Source organism: Nanorana parkeri, unplaced genomic scaffold, assembly GCF_000935625.1.
Source record: "Nanorana parkeri isolate BGI_ZX_2015 unplaced genomic scaffold, ASM93562v1 scaffold1647, whole genome shotgun sequence".
In the NCBI taxonomy this organism is placed as follows: domain Eukaryota; kingdom Metazoa; phylum Chordata; class Amphibia; order Anura; family Dicroglossidae; genus Nanorana; species Nanorana parkeri.
In genome coordinates this window covers 103,507-125,469 of record NW_017307915.1, presented here as the reverse complement: position 1 = coordinate 125,469, position 21,963 = coordinate 103,507, and the positions used below count along the sequence as shown (strand labels likewise).

At 46.4% G+C, this 21,963-nt stretch overlaps 1 protein-coding gene across 1 annotated transcript; it reads right to left on the bottom strand.

The window, feature by feature from the left end:
- LOC108799165 (NACHT, LRR and PYD domains-containing protein 12-like) lies at positions 1-17,525 on the bottom strand. Its single transcript, XM_018570981.1, has 9 exons — positions 17,491-17,525; positions 16,814-16,974; positions 15,399-15,575; positions 12,221-12,266; positions 9,019-10,726; positions 6,083-6,169; positions 4,869-5,033; positions 2,771-2,935; positions 1-88 (listed from the first exon to the last, which is right to left on the bottom strand). Exons 1-9 carry the CDS (start codon positions 17,519-17,521, stop codon positions 1-3), a joined length of 2,628 nt encoding a protein of 875 aa, XP_018426483.1. The 5' UTR covers positions 17,522-17,525.
- Between the last annotated feature and the right edge of the window lie 4,438 nt (positions 17,526-21,963).

The window sequence follows — 21,963 nt, the reverse complement described above, 5'->3', positions numbered from 1 at the left end:
TCAAACTACTTTAACATCCATGTCTGCTTTGTTCTTTAGGCCTTTAAAACTTCCTTTAACTTCTTGGGAAAAGCCATTCACGAGAATTCTGCAAAATAAAAAACAGATGAAGCTCAGCTGAAATGCGAACTGTCTGTGACAGATGAGAAGCACTTACCAGGAGTGAAAAACCTTACCTAAATCTGGCCATAGAAAAGAAATGATAGTGCTCGGATCCAGAGTTTTTTAGCCAAGTTGGATGGCAATGTCTTTTTTGTGGCTCTAGCCAGGGCCGCCGTCAGGGGGGTACGGCCGATATTAATGGCCGCCTCAGGGGCCCGCCCAGGACCCTTATCCGGCCAACTGTGAAGCCTCTTACAGGGCCCGCCGCGGCATTCAGCAAACTTGATCCGGGCCCCCTCGCCCCCACTTGGTACGGTCCGGTGCGGGCCGCCCCCCCCCCCTGCTCCCTGTTCAGTTGGTACCTTCCTGTGCTTTGCATATGCAGGAAAGGTTTTTTGGGGGCGGAGCTTGGGGAACGAGCAGTGCACAGAGCAAGTCGGGAGAGGAGCAGAGCTGAGCTGAGCTGCTGGTCCTGGACTGCACTGGAGTGAAAAGGTAACGAGACGTCTGGGGGAACAGTGCTATATATATATATATTATGTATAATAATAACAGTTTGACTGACTGGCTCAGCGTGGCGGCGGTGCGGGGAGACAGGGCGGTGCGGGGAGACAGGGCGGTGCGGGGGAGACAGGGCTGTGTAAGGGGCCCCGCAATTTCTGAAGGCTGCCCTGGCTCTAGCTACACTATATTGCCAAAAGTATTGGGACGCCTTTACACGCACATGAACTTTAATGACATCCCTGTCTTAGTCCGTAGGGTTCAGTATTAAATTGGCCCACCCTTTGCAGCTATAACAGCTCCGCCTCTTCTGGGAAGGCGTCCACAAGGTTTAGGAGTGTGTCTATGGGAATGTTGGACCATTTGTGAGGTCAGGTACTGATGTTGGGGGAGGGGCTTGCAGTCTCCACTCTAATTCATCCCAAAGGTGTTCTATGGGGTTGGGGTCAGGACTCTGTGCAGGCCAGTCACGTTCCTCCACCCCAAACTCCCCCATCCATGTCTTTATGGATCTTGCTTTGTGCACTGGTGCGCAGTCATGTTTATAACCTAACACCTGAATCCAATGATTTGGAGGGAGAGGGGCCCAATACTTTTGGCAATATAGTGTACATCCTAAATAAAGTATACATGTCCTATGGAAAGTATGGAGGCTTCTATTGAAAACTTCCCTCAAAACATATTGATTGACAATGACTTCGGATATGTAAGAGTCAATACTGTGGTTGGCTAATCAGCATTCTTTTTTTAGGGTCAGTGACCTCTGTGTAAATGTTTGTCTTGGAACCACCCTGGAGAGTCAAAGTTTCCCCATTTCAGAGCGCTATGTGGATCTGATTGTCGTGTCCACAGAGAATTGTTTGGCTTGGCTAGGTAAACTCTCTCCCCCTCCAACAATGGCTAGAGCAGTGGACACCGGTGGGTGACATCACTGTTCTATGGAATTTAGCCCAGTTGACGGCCCTGCACATCACACCGAGAAGCTTGAGGTTTGCGGTCACGTGACGTGACCATATAGAAAAATTAGGGACAAGGTATTTAAAGATAAAGTGTATGCAGGGCAATTTGAAGGCAGCATAGATTATTCTACAGACTGAACTTCTACTTTAAAGCCAAAGGCAGCCAAGGAGCTAATAGCAGACTCCCTATTTCTATCAGTATAGGTTACGTTTAGGTGCCACAAGATATGGCCATGTATGTGGGTTCTGTTGGATCTGGTGGGGTTAAGGGGTCTGTTATGTATAAAAGAAGGTTAGTGGGGTTTCTGCCTCATTTCTTGGAACAGGAACTAGCAGAACATGTTTTCACAATGTGTCCTCCACCAGTTAGAGTACACAGAGGGTTACAACACCTTTTTATTAATAAGAACCTCATCTTATGTCGTGGGACCAGGGGTGCCCTCTTACCTGGGGTCCGGCGGGTGCGACGGAGATGATCGTAGGGTCCTTCTTGGGGTGAATTGGTGCCCGCAGGTGTGCACATGAGCGCATGCATGACGTGCGTGACATGCGCATGTGGCACTGTCGTGGCTTCTTAGATGCTTCGGGTGCTGGACATTGCCGGGGAGGGCCTTGCGAGCACTCCTTCTCTCCCAGCCATCCCATTGTTTCGCAGGGACCTGTGGCTTCCTGGTTGCCCAGACAACGGGGGTGTCGCTGGCCCCTGCTGGGTTTAAATTCCAGCCAGAGCCAAGACTTGTTGCTAAGTTATTCTGCCATTCCCAAAGCAGCTACAACGCCTCATTTCCTGTTTCCTGCCTCCCTTCCCTGCTATTCGGATCTCCTGGTTTGCCTCACCTGGCTTGCCTCACCGTTTATGATACTCGCTGCCTGCCTCGACCCGGACTGTACTCTGAAAACGCATTTTGGATTATCCTTTCTTGTACCTCAGCCTGGACTCTCCTTCTGGGATTGTTCCCTGCTATTGGGTTCCAATCCAGCAAACAGGGGGACTTCGCTCCTTCCCTAACATCTTATGGTCACTCTACCAAAGCTGCCTTAGACCAGGTGAAGCTTGTTCTCTTCACTTCCATGAGGATGGGCAAATCTCTCCTTGAGCAATGCTCCAGTTCCTTTGGCAGCCTTTGTAGAGTGACTCGATGTCTGCTCAAACTTGAACTGGTTTTACTGAGATGCTATATTTCATCCGATGTCTCTTCTCTACATACCTGACGCCTTTTAGGCTGGAGGAATTCTCTATCAGGTTGATAATGTGTCTTGACCCAGCATCGGTGATGTTGTTGTAGCTTATGCTTAGGGAGGTGAGGCTTTTGGTGCTGCTCAGTAGCTTGAGGAACTGGGAATCTTCATGTGTTAGACTGGTGTGATAGAGCCTGCAGTAAAAGGATGTGGGGATCATTTTTAGTCCTCATAAACCAGTTATTGGTAAAAATCGTATGCAGTCTGAATGGTAATGTTCGTGTTTCTGTAAACGTTTAGATCAATTAGCCGAATTCACCAAATAATCTGAAGGAACTGTCAGTTTTGTGCAGTCTGAATTCATTCATTCATCCCAGTAGTCACTCATCAGCTCAGGTTACCCCTTTTCTCCCTACCAACAATGACTAAACAGCTCACCTTCCCTTTTCCCCCCTCCCAACAATGACTCAACTGCCTTCCAATCTTCACTGATCTCTGTAGTTGCAGACACTGTGAAGGAACTTATTGTCACAGGTTACAGCAAAAGCAACTAAAACATTCAAGGTATTCTGTGCGCAGCCATGTTCTTACTGCTCCTCACCCCAATAGTCACTCATCAGCTCAGCTCACACTTTTTCTCCCTCCCAACAATCAGTGAAGATTGGAAGGCAGTTGAGTTATTGTTGGGAGGAGGGAACAGGGGAAGGTGAGCTATTGAGTATAGCTCACCTTCCCCTGTTCCCTCCTCCCAACAATAACTCAACTGCCTTCCAATCTTCACTGATCTCGGTAACTGCAGGCACTGTGAAGCAATCTACTGTCAAAGTTAACAGCAATAGCACCTAAAACATTTAAGTTATTCTCTAAGCAGCTATGTTCTTCATGCTCCTCATCCCAGAAGTCGCTCATTAGCTCAGCTCACACTGTTATTCCCTCCCAACAATAACTCACCAGTTCACCTTCCCCTTTTCCCCCTCTCCCAACAATGACAGAACAGCTTTCCATTCTCCACTGATCTCTGTAGCTGCAGGCAATGTGAAGGAACGTATTGTCAAAATGTACAGCAAAAGCACCTAAAACATTCCAGTTATTCTCTAAGCAGCTATGTTCTTCCTGCTCCTCATCCCAGTAGTCACTCATCAGCTCAGCTCACACTGTTATTCCCTCCCAACAATGACTCAACAGCTCACCTTCCCCGTTTCCCCCTCCCCACAATGACACAACTGACTTCCAATCTTCACTGATCTTGGCAGCTGCAGGTACTGTGAAGGAACTTATTGTCAGAATTTACAGCAAAAGCAACATTCAAGTCATTCTCTAAGCAGCTATGTTCTTCCTGCTTCTCATCCCAGTAGTCACTCATCAGCTCAGCTCACACTGCTATTCCCTCCCAACAATGACTCAACTGCCTTCCAATCTTCCCTGATCTTGGTAGCTGCAGGCACTGTGAAGCAATCTACTGTCAAAGTTTACAGCAATAGCACCTAAAACATTTAAGTTATTCTCTAAGCAGCTTTGTTCCTCATGCTCCTCATACCAGTAGTCACTCATCAGCTCACTTCACACTGTTATTCCCTCCCAACAATGACTCAACAGCTTTCCAATCTCCACTTATCTCTGTAGCTGCAGGCACTGTGAAGGAACTTATTGTCAAAATTTACAGGAAAAAGCACCTAAAACATTCCAGTTATTCTCTAAGCAGCCATGTTCTTCCTTCTCCTCATCCCACTAGTCACTCATCAGCTCAGCTTCCCCTGTTCCCCCCTCCCAAAGATGACTCAACAGCTCAGCTTCCCCTGTCCCGCCCTCCCAGCAATGACTCAACAGCCGTCCCATCTATAATGCAAACACAGACTAGGAGCTCTGAGATGGTGGAGGTGGTTGAGGCTGAGTTGCTGAGAGAACATCTTGAACAATTTCAATGCTTCTGCTGAAAACTTTAAGGATGAATTGCTTCACAGTGTCTTCAGCTACAGAGGTCAGCAAGGGCTTGTTTTAAGGCCAATTTCATTGCTTGTTAGAAAAATGTAAATACTTAAATACAGGTCAGCTTTAGTCTATGGTCCTCCAGATTGAAACATTCCTTTACTGTAGCTCTTCGAAAACCAAGATGCCCCATATACTCACAGAAGTTCTTCCACTCTGCATGTGGACAGAGCCGCCATCAAGTCGCGGAAGTAAGGGCCACTCAGATTGTTGTAGGACAAGTTGAGTGTCTTCAGGGACTGGTTGTTTGTCATTTTACAGGCCAAGTATTTGCAGGCCGTGTGTGTCAGCAGATTATTACTCAAACTGCAGGGAAGAGATAAGACAGAGAAAAGAATTGCCATTAAACAGATATTCCTGACATCATGAGGCAGCCACTATTGGCCAAAGACCATGCTAGTTGGTCCCAGGAATGGATTGTGATGGACTGAACGGTCACTGGGGCTGCTGGAGGAGCCTGAGGGCTAGCCTCTTTCCTACTGACTATGGACCTAGAACTATGGAGACCCCCCTCAGGCCTCTTGGGGTCACATGGAACTATTATCCTAGGTTTATGTGTGGAGGCAAAATACTGCATGTTTTCCCTGACATTACATTTAAGTGACCCTGTGTTCATTATAGGCAGCAGGCTGTCTGGAGGGGCCATTGTTTGGGATGATCAAGCTATTATCTAATTAAGGACATTCATTAGGTTCAAAGAGTGTCTGTGCTTAAGGAATTCCAGTGCGGCACACGGCTGTCTAGGGGTGGGAACTGTTCAACACACTGAACTCTAATCTGATTCTGTGAGGTATAAACTCTGTGTGCTTTCTTCAAAAAAGCAGTTCTTGGTTTCCACTTCAACATTGGTGTTGTCTGATGATTGAGGGGTTTAGCTTTCTGTCCTAAAACATTGGTTCCGTCCAATAATTAGTCAGGTTTGGGCTGAGGACACTGGAATTCAGGTTCCAGCAGAGAGGACGCTGATTTCTGACGGAGGGGTACCAGGCGGTCCGTCACATGGATCTGTACACCTTCCAGCATATATCTTTCATTGTGGGACTTTGAGATTGTTGGGGAGATGTATCCTCACTTCCTGTCAGGACAGGAAGTGACTGGAGATTTCTTCAATGGGGACACAGACACAAAATATCAATTTTAGGAAGGACGTAGTGAAGGTTTATAACTTCTGATAATGTTAATAGTGCAATCTGTGGTTGAAATCATGTCCATGTGATAACTGTTACCCACTCACATTATTTTACCGGCATCACAGAGACAGGAAGTAAGGGAAAACACAATAACATAAAATACGTTTTAACAAATTCTAGTTATATTTAAGCTTTTCTGTATTTGAGGCTGTAGGGAAAAGTTACCTCAGATTCTGGATCTTGCAGTCAGGATGGTCTAATGCAGAAGCTATGAAAGGGATATCTTCATCCTTCACCTCATTGGACACTAGTCTGTAGAGAGATTTATAAATATAACATTGGTAGTGTGAGTCATAGAATGCTCAATAATACGACATCGGAGCTCTTAGTCCACCAAAAACGTAGAAATTTATAGCGAGCAGTTCAATTAAAGGAAACCGGAGATCAATTAGCAAAATTTTGCTTTCAGCTAAACAATTCTCAAAGCCATTTGCCCTCTGAATCTCTATGAAGGTTCATTCTGTGTGAATAGAGGCAAAAAGATTCTTGATTTTTTTCCCTCCCCGGTTGCGAATGTAATATAATGTAATACTGCATTATGGCCACTAGATGGACCTGAGAAGTATAGGAAATAGGTGTTTGTATCCTATGTTCCTCAGCTCCATCTAGTGGCCATAATATGGTATTACATTACATACACCCTAAAATAATATATAGTAAGAACTAGGGATGCACCGATACCGATACTAGCATCAGTATTGGTGTTGATGCCGAGTATTTGGGAGAGTGCTCTGATGCCTAGCTCGATACCTGAGCTTCTGGTATCAGGTAGCCGGGCAACGAGTCATTACACGCTGCCCGGGTTCCTGATTGGCCGAGAAGCCGGCTCCCAGGAAGCCGGGCAGCATGTAATGACTCGCTGCCTAGCTTCCTGTCAGTAAGCCGGGCGGCAAGTCATCCGCCCCCCAAGCGTTCTGATTGGCCAGAAAGCCAGCTCCATGCTCCTTCCTCACTTGGTGAAGAGGGAGCATGGAGACAGCTTCCCTGCTAATCGGGAAGTCGGGTGGCAAGTCTTTACATGCCGTCTGGCTTCCTTGATGGGACTTTTGGTATCGGTATTCGGCGTGTACCGAAAAAAAATATATAAATTGACTCCATAATGTGCAAGTTATCCCTTAGCAATCAGTTAGTTTTTTTATACTTCTGAAAATTAATCGGGACAGGTGAGAGAAATTTGTATCCAGCAGACATTTTGGCAAACTTTGGATATGTGCATTTACAATATTTTAGGCATGTTCATTACCTAGGGTTGCCACCTGTCCAGGATTCCCCCGGACAGTTCGGGTTTTGAATGCTGTGTTCGGGTTTCATGGCAGCTGAAACCCGGACACATGATATCAGGCAGACAGGGGCAACCAAAATTAAGATAGGGGCTACTGGCCCCCCCACTGAAAATAGTCTTGACTATGATATTTACATATGAATGGGTGACGCTATTTACAAATCAATAAGCTGCGACTCATTCTCCCCAAAACATTTCCATGCGCTACTAGAGTGTTCGGGTTTCACTGGAAGAAAAGGTGGCAACCCTATCATTACCTGTAAAAGCCTCCCTTGTGTAGACATCCAGAAGTCACGAGACTGCTTCTGGGTGCCACCATCTTGGATGTGACATCAGCCTTAGCAGGCTCAAAGCTGTCACTCAAGTGACTCTCTCTAGTTTTCTCCTTGCTCCTCCCCAGCAGCTACATAAAAGTTATCTAGGTAGGTGCAAAGGAAGCAAAGTGAAAGAGCTGGGCCAGCCCAGTGAGCAATTAACCACTTCCCAGCCGGCCGTTGTAAAAAAAACGGCCGGCCAGGAGCTTTCTAGAGATGAGCGGGTGTCTTTAGACGTCCGCTCAGCCACGCCCCCTGGCGTGAGCCCGTTAATATGCAAGCGATGCCCGTTAATATACAAGCGATCCGCAGGCTATAGAGCGCGGCTCCCCCCCATCCTCCCCCACCCCTGTCACGCTGGTCCCGGGCTCCGTTGTGCGAGCCCGGGACCAGCATACTGCCTCTGTCACAGGGGATCAGAGGGAGGTTGGTACACGAGCTCCCTCCGGTCCCCTCTCCGCTGTCAGAATGCAGAAGTGATGTATATGACATCACTTCCGCATTCTTGTGTCACTCTCCAGCTTCAGATGCTGGAGAGAAGCTGATGAAGCAGATCTGTGCTTCATCAGCTTCTTCAGGTTGGTCCTAGGTGACATTAAGGGTCTTGGAGACCCCTGATGTCTCCATAAAGAGGACCTGTCATATCTTTTGTTATCATATAAGGGGGTTTTCTTAGCCCCCTATCTGATAGCAATAAAGTTAAGTGGAAAAAAAAAGTAAGTTTCCCCCCCCAAAAAATGTAAAGTTACAAATAAAAAAAGAGCTCAATTTTAAATTTTTTAAGTCCTCCCCCATACATACACGCATGCAAACAGGCGTCGGGTGCGCATACGTGCAAAAACGACGATTTCGCCCATTACGCCACACATGTTATATATCGTCGCAAACGTCGCAGTGAGAGCAATAGTTCTAGGGCCATCAATCACTGATAACACTAAACTGATGAGCTGATGAGATACTTTTTTTCCCCCAAATTTTCAACAATTTTTCATTATATAGTAAAAAATAAAACCCCCAGTGGTGATAAAATACCACCAAAAGAAAGCTCCATCTGTCCACAAAAATGGTATAAAATTCATTTCAGTACAGCGCTGCATGACGGAATAAACGTCAATCAAAGTACCGCAGCGCTGAACACTGAAAAATGGCCTGGATGGGGGGGTCTAAACACCTGGTCTTGGTTAAGGAGCGGAAGAGTTTCCTCTTCTGCTCTTTATTTGGTCATATGATCTATGACATGCAAGGAGGGAAGTTGTGCTAGGGAGTTGACTCTTCCTGAGGTAGTCATATACAAGCAAGTCATATACAGTACAAGCAAGTTCAAAGTCTCTTTGCTAATGTATTAAAAACGTTTCTGGAAAGGGAAAAATGCTGCAAAAAAGCTGCCTCGTTGAGTTCCTACAAAATTTTTTGCCAATATTGGTAACTATGATCAATGGACTAAAGTAATGAAGTGCATTACGTGTTTCACTAAATATACATGAAGTAGACAAAAAATTACCAACCCAAGTCTCTGGACAGCGTGAAGGCTGGTAGAAAGTCTCTCCCAGCATTCCGTCTCAAGGTAACATTTCTCTAGATCGAGGAGTTCAGTCTCTTCACATGAGATCAAAATGAAGGCCAAGACCGTGCAGTCGAGGGGGGTCAGGTTGAACCTTGAAAAATCAAATGTCAGGTTTTGGCCAAGAACCTCCAACACGAGTTTTCTGTTTCGAGATTCAAAGAGGTAGTTGAAAATATTTAAAGTCTCCCTCCTGTCCCAAGCATCCTTTGTCAGCTTCCTGACCAGCGGAGACTGTTGATGTAGCCATGTGATGACATTTTTGGAAGCGTCGGTAGAGAAATTCAAGAAGGACTTAAGAAGAGCCTTGGTGGAGCCATCAGACAGACCACAGAGGAAACGAAGGAATATTTCAGCACGCCCATCTCGAAATGATTTGGCTTTGTCAAGAGATTCCAGTAAGTTGTCAGGGTCATAGTCAATGTGATGGGCCAAGGCAGCCATGAACTCCTGGACAGTAAGATGTAAAAATGAAAAATTGGCATACAGAGTCTGAGTGGATTCCACCATAAAACTTGTGAAGACGTGTGAAGAAGTGTCCACGTTGAACGATTCCAAATCTCGCCCTTCAAACACAATGATGTGGTTCATTACCCCATATTCTGCCAACCATCCGAGAGGCATTAATAGGTTCCTGGCACAGTCCGCCTCTTGGGTGTGATTGGCCAGAATGTTGCAGATAAATGTCACAAAGAGCTGCGTCACAGTTTTGGGTAAAAATATCAATGGGTTCTCGTTGTGTGCTTGATGAGCGTTGAAGTACATCGATAACACCGTGCAGATGATCCAGCAGTATGATGGGATGTAACAGAAAGTGTACAGAGCTTCATTGTCCCTCACGTGATCAAAAGCCTTCTTGGACAGATCTTCGTTTCCGAAAAATTGGACAAAGTACTTCTTTCGTTCCTCATGAAAAAATCCCATGACCTCACAAATTAGCTGAAAAATGTCAGCATCAATGGAGGCCAGTTTGGCTGGTCTACTGGTTATTAGCACCGAGCAACCCTTGAGAACAGATTGCCTCAACAAGTTAACCAGGATCACGCCAAGGTCTCGCTTGTCCTTTGTGTTGGTGTACAGAGGACTTGATGCAAAGTCCATCTGGTGGCGACTTTCATCCAAGCCATCAAAGATAAATAAAAGCTGTTCCGGGTTTTTTAAGATGTTTTCAAGTTGACCATTTAGATGAGGATACTGGTGAAGGATCATCTCCTCCAAGCTGACTTTTTTCAGCCGGTTGAGCTCCCGGAATTTGAAGAAGAAAACAAAAGAAAATCTCTGATAGAGCTTTCCATTCACCCAATCACAGACAAACTTCTGCATTAGGGTGGTCTTCCCTACTCCTGGTACCCCGCTGATCATTATGACATTTGGCACACTTTTTATTTGGTGGCACCAGCGAAAGAGCCTTTTGGGAGAAATGCGCTCCAGTCCTCTTTGAGTCTTGTACAAGTAGCTTTCATGTTTTTTCCCGATCTCTATCAGCTCGTGCTGAGTGCGGCGTCTAAAATTCTCTGTGGACACGACAACCAGATCCACGTAACGCTCTGAAATGGGGAAACTTTGACTCTCCAAGCTGGTTCCCGGTGGCTTATTTTCCACTAACGCCTGAGTCGTCTCCAGCAGGAACTGCTTGTGCTTTTCTTGGATTTCTTGCAAGAAAATATAGGAATGTGTATCACTTTTCAAGACATCATAATAGATGACAAACAGTTTAGACTGTCCTATTTATCACAAAGGCATATTTGTATTTAGACCTAGTTTTAAAGTGGACCTTAAGTTCTGCTTCATACATCATATACACTATATTGCCAAAAGTATTGGGACATCCCTCCAAATCATTGGATTCAGGTGTTCCAATCCCCTCCATGGCCACAGGTGAATAAAATCACGCACCTCGGCATGCAGACACTTCTACGAACATTTGTGCTCCCAACTTTGTGGGAGGAGTTTGGGGACGGCCCCTTCCTGTTCCAACATGACTGCGCACCAGTGCACACAGCAAGGTCCATAAAGACATGGATGGGGGAGTTTGGGGTGGAGGAACGTGACTGACCGCACAGAGTCCTGACCTCAACCCCATAGAACACCTTTGGGATGAATTAGAGCGGAGACTGCGAGCCCCTCCCCCAATTTAAATCCATAAATGGGTCAGCCTACTCAACAGTGATCGTTCTTTAAGTTAGATACCTGTCAGTTTACTTATCTGTGCCCCTTAAAACATATGCAGCAAGATCTGTGTTTTGGTCCTGGGTCGGGATACCACTCGCTGTTGGATTTAAAATGTATATAATTGTATGGAGAAGGCACACAAAGTGGTGGAATTGTTCCTATTCTATCAGGAGGAGTGAGATGCTGGAGAACCAAGAACAGAGCTGGGGACCATGGAAACCCCCCCCCCCCCCAGGTCTGGTGACAACTGTAACATTTCAGAGTTTCCATCTAGTGGTCACCAGGACAAGTAAAAAAAAAAAGTAGTAGCTACTGGCTGCTGTGCTGTCCAAAATGCCCCCCTCTCCACCCCACCCCAGACATCTGCTGCTGTCTCCCCCAGCCCCAGAAATCTGCTTGCTTACCTTTCTTTCCACGCCAGCAGTCTCCGCTCCTGCCTTGCTCTTCACTCCCGCCCGCTAAAAAGCAAGCTCCGCCCCCGAAAAAGAAAAAACCCTTCCTGCACGTATACAGGAAGGTACCAAATACCGAAATTGAAGAGGGGGGGTCGGAGCCGGGACCGTACCAACTTGCAGGGTCCGCACCGCGGCCGTGGCGGACCCTGCAAGGGCCACTCACGGACTCCAAAAAACACAGCGGGCCGCGAGCAGCATGAGTAGCTGCGGGCAGCGTGAGCAGCTGCGGGCGGCGAGCTCTTCTCTCTGGGCCCCCCCTGAACTGGCGGAACACCAGGTCCCGGTCGCAAGTGCGACCGCTGCGACCCTGGTAGTTCCGCCAGTGTATTATGCCTTGGTCAATGGCTGTTAACTCTATACACTCCAATTCTTAAATCCAAAAATGCATTACAAATACACATCACCATATGTCAACGCACAAGGGAAATGCGCCCGTCTTACGCCACGAAAAATAACTGGTGTGTCACGGATCCTTATAACTGCTAACATACAAATATAATTGTGTTGCTGAAAATGTACCTTTTATATCGGGAGTCAGCGAGTGTCCGTACTCATCCAGCAATATGTGATATTTCAGAGTGGGAGCTACAAAGAACAAAAGAGAAAAGAATACATTATCAGATTATTTTTTTATTTTTTTTTAACATTCGGGGGAAGACTTGAACGCTTACAAAAGAGCTTCACAACAAGCCACCCCTGACCTCTTTAGCTGCTTGTAATGGGAATTAATTCATTCTCAAAGATCCTCGAAGATCACAACAATGACTCAAAATTTTGGGTTTCAGCTAGTTGCTTGTCACAATACCGAGCACAGGTGTCCCAACCAGGGCCAGATTTCCCACAAGGCCAAGCAAGGCCTGGCCTTGGGGTAGCAGGGAGTAGAGGGGCAGCAGAGGTGTGGAATTACTATCTACCAAAGCCCGGGACATGTGGGCTGGGCGGGTAGTTGTTTTCTACATTTGCTTTGGGCAAGCAGAGCTGAATGTACAATGGGGGAAGCCGCCGCTTGTTTTGTACAAATGATCTGGGCAATGGCGCCAAGATCACTTGTATGCAGCCTGCAGGTCTGCTATTCTCCATAGGGGGGGGGTTATCGGGTAGGGGGGGCGCATTGAGGAACCTGGCCTTGGGGCAGCAGGGAGAGTAAATCCGGCCCTGGTCGCAACACCACGTGCAGGTACCTATACAGGTGAACCGAATATGTGACCACACTACAAATACAACAACAATCTTTGTAAATAATAGTTTTAATAGATATAGCAAACCACATAAACATAGGCAATCCCACCACCACCTCTGCAAGAACCACACTATATACAAACGGCAAGAGCCGGGAGCCACAGATCGGGAGAACTCAGGGGTACGGGTCAGGAGTCAAGGTCCAAGGCAGAAACAGGATACTGGAGGGTCAGGAGTCAGGGTCCAAGGCAGAAACAGGAGACAGGATACTGGTAACAGGATATGGCAACAATACTGTGGCACAGGCCTCACAGCAGGGAGAGGTTAAATAACCAGGGCCAGATTTCCCACAAGGCCAAGCAAGGCCTGGCCTTGGGGTAGCAGGGAGTAGAGGGGCAGCAGAGGTGTGGAATTACTATCTACCAAAGCCCGGGACATGTGGGCTGGGCGGGTAGTTGTTTTCTACATTTGCTTTGGGCAAGCAGAGCTGAATGTACAATGGGGGAAGCCGCCGCTTGTTTTGTACAAATGATCTGGGCAATGGCGCCAAGATCACTTGTATGCAGCCTGCAGGTCTGCTATTCTCCATAGGGGGGGGGTTATCGGGTAGGGGGGGCGCATTGAGGAACCTGGCCTTGGGGCAGCAGGGAGAGTAAATCCGGCCCTGGTCGCAACACCACGTGCAGGTACCTATACAGGTGAACCGAATATGTGACCACACTACAAATACAACAACAATCTTTGTAAATAATAGTTTTAATAGATATAGCAAACCACATAAACATAGGCAATCCCACCACCACCTCTGCAAGAACCACACTATATACAAACGGCAAGAGCCGGGAGCCACAGATCGGGAGAACTCAGGGGTACGGGTCAGGAGTCAAGGTCCAAGGCAGAAACAGGATACTGGAGGGTCAGGAGTCAGGGTCCAAGGCAGAAACAGGAGACAGGATACTGGTAACAGGATATGGCAACAATACTGTGGCACAGGCCTCACAGCAGGGAGAGGTTAAATACCCTCCCAGAGCAGCACCAGGTGGCGACTAATTGCTGGCTGACCCCTGCAGGCGAGCACTGGAACTGCAGGATCAGGTTGCAGCTCCACAGTGCCACCCGGAGGTGCTCTGGTCCCTGACATTACTAGAAGGTAAGAAGCACCTGATGTGTTTACATTGGCAGGCTGCCAAGATTCTGCGGCTATAGAAAGTGATAGGAAAAGAACTAGGATTTCTGTGCCTTTGTTGTGAACTTTGAAGATGAATTTCTCCACAATGTTTGTACATGCAGAGGTGAGTGAGAACTTGCTTGTAAATACCTTAGTCCAAGAACAGGTTCACTTTGAATAAAGTCTTAGTAAATAAAATATGATAAGCTTTGCTACACATGGGAACTCTGAACAAACAAGCAAAGAGACCCTTTAATTTAAGTATATGTCAGGAAATCATCAAATAAACATTTATGTAAGCAATTATTTATCAATTTAATATTGAATTCTAGTCTTCACTGCTTGTTACAATGCAACTAGACCCACCAATTTAACTGTCTCCCAAAACAGTCACTTTCAAGGCATGCCAGCAGTCAAGGTTGCTTTTTTAAGCTCTCAAATGGACTTGAAAATAGGTGGTCTCCTAGCTGATCACATGTGCAGCGTCATGGCAATCCATAAAGAGGCTAAGATGGCACCTTCCATGGCTGGAAAGTATAGGGGGGTGTAGTTCTACAATGTACGGCCCGCCACAAAGTGCCCAAATGACTGCAGGGAGGAAAGAAAACAGGGATGCGCCGATGTTTTGGCAGGAAAATTGCACTTTCGGCATTATGCCAAAAGTGCAATTTTCAGCCGATATGTTTCCGCGGCCGATATATCGGTGCATCCCTAATAATAATAATAGTAATTACAATTGTAACAATATAAAAAACATAATAATAATAAAAATTCAATATTTCTAAAAAATTAAATTAGTTGAAAGGAGGAAACATAATTTCTCCTTTCTCATTGACTCCAATGCCTTTTGCCAAAACAATGTCATAATTTTGCCAAGAAAAAAAGCTTAACTCCACTCATTCCTAATATCGTGCTATTATTCCTAATAACAAGAATTGAGAAACTATTTTATGGCCTTTGAAACAATATGTAAGAAATCATGGGGCTACTTTTATATATTTGCTTGCTCTACATACAGTATATCCCAAAAATATATATTTTGCCATCTTATTGACAGTTAAGGATGTTAGAATACACATTATTGTATCTATTGCAACAACTCTTGCAGTATACAATTTTGGTCACTAGATGGCAGTGTTTATAAGGTCTGTTATACATGTATATCTATGGTATATGTTTTGTTGTATTGAAAAAGGTAGATAATAAAGATGTGGCTTCCTTCCTGTGTTTCTCAAGCCATGTGCAGCATGCATATCAGACTGTGCGGCTGTGCAAGAAGTTCCCACAAAGGCGACTTTTATTTAAAATTGGCACAAGTTTATAAAAATAAAAAATAATCCGGAGTAACATGTTACCTTCGATGTGCTGGATTTCACCAAGAACCGCCAGTAGATTGTGGTGGGGGTGGTTGGTCTGTAGAAAATAGAAACATTCCAAAAATCCAATCACGGCGTCTCTTCCTTTTTCCAAAACATCTTTTACCAAATTCTTAGAAAATTCGGAGGCTCCCAGGTCTCTTTTCATTGACTCGTAATGGTGGAACCACAGAAGGGCATCGGGGATTTCATAAAGGTAGAAAATGTTAAAGCTTCAAGAAAAAAGATGTCTGAGTGGAGTCTTCCTCTGGACCCAGTGACATAGCGCTTAACGGATGGAACCATAGAGTGCATTGGGGGACACCGGCATTTAGTGCTCGCAGAAGTGTCAACTGTAGAAGATGTGTCAGCAATACTATCTCTCTAATGTCCCCCGCTGTGCTCTCTAGTTGGACCCAGGGACATAGTGCTCAGCGGAGCAGGGACATAGTGCTCAGTGGAGCAGGGGCATAGTGCTCAACAGAAGGAACCACGTGTGCAGTGGGGGACACCGGCATCAAATACTCCCAGAATTGTCAACTGTAGAAGGTGTGTCAGCAATACTACTGTAGCTCTCCAAAGTCCCCGCTGTGCTCTGTGGTTTCTTCCTCTGGACCCAAGGACATAGTGCTCAATGGAGCGGGGACATAGTGCTTAATAGATTAGACCACAGAGTGCAGTGGGGGACACCGGAATCTAACATTCCCAGAAGTGTCAACTGTAGAAGATGTGTCATAGGGTTCAGTGGATGGAACCACAGGGTGCAGTGGGGGACCCCATCTCCCAGAAGTGTCAACTGTAGAAGATGCGTCATAGGGTTCAGAGGATGGAACCACAGAGTGCAGTGGGGGTCACCGTCTCCCAGAAGTGTCAACTGTAGAAGTTGTGTCAGCAATACGCCCGCTGTGCTCAGTGGTTTCTTCCCCTGGACCCAAGGACATAGTGCTCAATGGAGCAGGGACATAGTGCTCAATGGAGCAGGGACATAGTGCTCAGCAGATGGAACCACGGAGTGCAGTGGGGGACACCGGCATCTGACACTCCCAGAATTGTCAACTGTAGAAAATGTGTCAGCAATATTATCTCTACAATGTCCCCCGCTGTGCTCTGTGGATTCATCCGCTGGACCCAGGGACATAGTGCTCAATGGAGCAGGGGCATAGTGCTTAATAGATGGAACCACTGAGTGCAGTGGGGGACGCCGGCACTAACACTCCCAGAAGTGTCAACTGTAGAAGATGTGTCAGCAATACTATCTCTCGAATGTCTGCCGCTGTGCTCTGTGGTTTCTTCCTTTGCACCCAGGGACATAGTGCTCAATGGATGGAAACACAGACTTGCATTGGGAGACGGAGCAGCAAAGCACAACCATTGTGCAGCACCGCGGAGCGGGAAGGAAGGAGCGCTCACCTCGGCGTTTAGAGAAGTTCGACATTTCAGCTCGGCCAAGAGGCTCCGAGTGTCCAAGACCTGCACAATGTAGACCAGGTCATCTCTGAAGTCTTCGTACATCATCCGGAGCTCGTGCATTTCATACCCGGACAGCAGCTGGCGGAACTTCTGGAGATCATCTGGGTAATAATAAAAGTAATAATGAGGGTGCCCCTGTGATTCATATAAAGCCGGACTCCAGACGAATATATGGGAGCTGTCTTCCTGTCCATGCAGTCCTGGAATTTACACAGCTCTGCCCCATAGTTAACCTGACCTGGTCTTTTCTCTGCTGCTGTTTCACTTTCACTTACAGGTCCCCTGCCCACCTGAAGCCTGGTTCTGAACAATGACAGGAGAAGCAGAGGACCTTTGAGTTCATCTCTATGTCACTCTCTGCTCTCTACTCCTATCAGCATGCTGCGGCTGCCTACACTGCAATACACCTGATTGGTTCCTTGTTTATCCCTCTCCTACTGTCTCTATTGTTCACTGGCTGCAGGAGGCTGATAATAATTTAAATTCAGGGACTCGCACTGCTTGCTTTATTAAAATATACTTAATGATGTGTTCATGAACTCTGCCTGTAGCTCAGCTGTAAGACTCTGCAATCCTTTATGACGTATAGTGAGAGATAGGACTGTGGCGAGCCTTACCTTCATCATGTTCTCCAGATGTCTGGTCCATCTTCCATGAGCGATCAATACGATGTTTATCACTGAAAGACAAAGCTGATTACTAAGGACGAGGTTCAGATTGGCGCCATCTCGTGGCCATAAATACTTATTTCCTGTGCTCCTCAGTTCCATCTAGTGCCCATAAATACTTATTTCCTGTGCTCCTCAGCTCCATCTAGAGGCCATAAATACTTATTTCCTGTGCTCCTCAGCTCCATCTAGAGGCCATAAATACTTATTTCCTGTGCTCCTCAGCTCCATCTAGAGGCCATAAATACTTATTTCCTGTGCTCCTCAGCTCCATCTAGAGGCCATAAATACTTATTTCCTGTGCTCCTCAGCTCCATCTAGAGGCCATAAATACTTATTTCCTGTGCTCCTCAGCTCCATCTAGAGGCCATAAATACTTATTTCCTGTGCTCCTCAGCTCCATCTAGAGGCCATAAATACTTATTTCCTGTGCTCCTCAGCTCCATCTAGAGGCCATAAATACTTATTTCCTGTGCTCCTCAGCTCCATCTAGAGGCCATAAATACTTATTTCCTGTGCTCCTCAGCTCCATCTAGAGGCCATAAATACTTATTTCCTGTGCTCCTCAGCTCCATCTAGAGGCCATAAATACTTATTTCCTGTGCTCCTCAGCTCCATCTAGAGGCCATAAATACTTATTTCCTGTGCTCCTCAGCTCCATCTAGAGGCCATAAATACTTATTTCCTGTGCTCCTCAGCTCCATCTAGAGGCCATAAATACTTATTTCCTGTGCTCCTCAGCTCCATCTAGAGGCCATAAATACTTATTTCCTGTGCTCCTCAGCTCCATCTAGAGGCCATAAATACTTATTTCCTGTGCTCCTCAGCTCCATCTAGAGGCCATAAATACTTATTTCCTGTGCTCCTCAGCTCCATCTAGAGGCCATAAATACTTATTTCCTGTGCTCCTCAGCTCCATCTAGAGGCCATAAATACTTATTTCCTGTGCTCCTCAGCTCCATCTAGAGGCCATAAATACTTATTTCCTGTGCTCCTCAGCTCCATCTAGAGGCCATAAATACTTATTTCCTGTGCTCCTCAGCTCCATCTAGAGGCCATAAATACTTATTTCCTGTGCTCCTCAGCTCCATCTAGAGGCCATAAATACTTATTTCCTGTGCTCCTCAGCTCCATCTAGAGGCCATAAATACTTATTTCCTGTGCTCCTCAGCTCCATCTAGAGGCCATAAATACTTATTTCCTGTGCTCCTCAGCTCCATCTAGAGGCCATAAATACTTATTTCCTGTGCTCCTCACCTCCATCTAGTGACCATAAATACTTATTTCCTGTGCTTCTCCCCTCCCTCTAGTGGCCATAAATACTTATTTCCTGTGCTCCTCAGCTCCATCTAGTGACCATAAATACTTATTTCCTGTGCTCCTCCCCTCCATTTAGGTGACCATAAATACTTATTTCCTGTGCTCCTCAGCTCCATCTAGTGGCCAAAATACGTTATTGGATAACAATACGTGGTGTACCTGTCGGGGTTGCATGTGGCCACCCGGGAGCTTGCAGGAATGATACAGTGACGATACATACGGCTACCACGTCTTGAGTTCGTAATACATGGAAATCATAGACAGGTTATTTTGAAGGGAAAGCCGGTTAGTACCTTGTGAATTTATTTTTGTGTCACACTCGGCTGTCGATGAAAAGAGAAGCGATACCGTGATTAGTGGGAGATAACTTGAATGCAGTGGCGTAACCAGAGTTGCAGGCACCCCGGGGCAGAACTAAATTTTGCGCCCCCCTGTCCCTCTGGTTTGAAGGATAATTCAATACATTATACAGCAATGCAGAATGGCTCCAGCTATAGAGGACTACAAATCCCAGCAATACATTATACAGCACTGCAGAATAATACCATCAGCTATAGAGGACTACAAATCCCAGCAATACCATTATACAGCAATGCAGAATAATACCATCAGCTATAGAGGACTACAAATCCCAGCAATACATTATACAGCAATGCAGAATGATATGAAGCTACATACCCTGTGTTTGCTCTGGATTTGCCATCTGATGTCTCCAGGGTTAGGACACCGGATCGCTTGTAAGTTAACAGCCATCGCCTGCTGTTAAAAGCGGTACCAAGAGCACGTTTGCTGAAGAAGCGTGTTCTTGTTTTACCCACTTCTGCGGCCCGCCTTCTGTTGACCTATTGCGGCCCGGAAGTGGTTCATAGTCACCTGATCCCTGGAACCACCGACAAGCGCAGACTCCCGTCTCTCACGCTGTCAGAATATGCATACTGCGCGCGGCTACCCCGAGCCACACTCGGGATTGCACAAAAGTGTCACTTACCTTGTCCCTGCGAGGCCGCGGTGTCCTCTGCTGTACGCGGCCGGCATCCGCCTTTTAGTTTCGTTTTCGGCGTCACAGCGGGGGGCGCTCGATCATGGACCGAACGCCCGACAGTAACAGGAGAGAGGAGAGGACCCGGGGGCATACCTCATCCCGCCGGGTGACTGTCCCCTCCTCTCTCTGCCGGCGTCCATCACCAAGATGGCCGCCGGCAGGTATCAGAAGACTGCCGCGCGTGCGCGATGACGTCCTCGCGCACACACGCGTGGTGACGTCACATGCCTGCGCGGTGACGTCTCGGCGACACTCGGTTACCGCTCCGGGTGTCACCCAACCTCGGGACGCCCCTGCCTTTAGGTCAAAAGTGGTTTTAGACCAGGTAGAAAACAGTGATAGTGAATTAGAATCACTTGCAGAATCGAGTGATTGCGATTCGCTGGAATATTCGTCATCAGACACTGAAAGTGGCGACAGCGACCATTCTGCGACCGAGCTCAGTGATGTGCGAACTTGGTACTTTATTGACTGTGGTACGGATCACGCAGCGCCCCCAGAATTCCCATTTACTGGTCCATTTATTTTATTATTATATTATAATTATTTAATTTCGTGTTTCAAACTTTATCATACCGGGATGTCTACTAGACTCTTGTTTGGGACAGATTTAGGTGAGTTATTCCTCAGATTTACTAAGAATTACAGGCCTACAATATAAAACAACAAATTTCCATGAAAAACAATGTACGGCTTTGGCATGCAAAAATACTGCACAATCATCCCGCCAGGGAGGTTAAACATTTATCAACAACATTACACTGGCTTCATAAATCTGGTGCAAATATATTCCGTGCAGGGGTGTAACTAGAATTCACAGGGCCCCATAGCAAAATTTTGTATGGGGCCCCATGATTTCTAGTTAAACCCCTTGCAGAGCCCACTCGAGATCCCACCTGAGGGTGACCCTGCAGAGCCCACCATGGTGGGTCGCTATGGTGATTGTTACGCCACTGATTCCGTGCAAGTTCACACACTCCCAATTGCTATGATAAATTCCCCCCCCTGTATGTCTAACGAAAATGGCATTTATTATCAAGGCTTAGACTGCATTGATAAATAAGGTGCAAATAACGTGGAAAATGTGTCACTTATAGAAAAGTGGAGCAACTCCCTTGATAAATTCCCCCCAACGCATCTACGTTACCCCCCTAAGATGGTCAGTTCTATGTAGCTACACAGGTATGGCTGGATGGTGTGAATGAATTGACAGCGTTGTCCTTTTTTAAGAGGTTTTGGGATGTGGAGCAATTTATGTGCCTGCAGTTTTTGAGACATTTAACACATTTTTGTATTTTTTTTACACGGTCCGAAGTAACTTCTTTTCGGCCGGCACACTTTTCAGGTGCGGGCCGCTCTCCATGTGTTTTGTCTACAAGAAGGTAACATAAATCCCGCACAGCCGTCCAATCAGGATCCTGCTTTCACATTCCAGCTGCCGTTATGCTGGGCAGGATGTGAATGTGGTGACTTCGAGGAAATGGCTGTTGAAGTGGATACCGGAGACCCATAGAGGGCACAGCGGGTGTTTGCATCACGGAATGGGATATGTGGACTGAAGGAGTTCAATGGAAACTAAATCTAAAATCCAATTCTTGTTTTTCATGGCACTTTTACTGTTCTTGGGGTTACAGGGAGGGTTAGTGTTAGGGTTATAGGGAGGGTTAGTGTTAGGGTTACAGGGAGGGTTAGTGTTAGGGTTATAGAGAGGGTTAGTGTTGGGGTTACAGGGAGGGTCAGTGTTGGGGTTACAGGGCTGGTTAGTGTTGGGGTTACAGGGAGGGTTTATGTTGGGGTTACACGGAGGGCTAGTGTTGGGGTTACAGGGAGGGTTAGTGTTAGGGTTATAGGGACGGTTAGTGTTAAGGTTACAGGAAGGGTTAGGGTTATAGGGAGGGTTAGTGTTGGGGTTACAGGGAGAGTTAGTGTTGGGGTTACAGGAAGGGTTAGTGTAATAGGGAGGGTTAGTGTTAGGGTTATAGGGAGGGTTAGTGTAAGGGTTACAGGAAGGGTTAGTGTTAGTGTTATAGGGAGGGTTAGTGTTAGGGTTATAGGGAGGG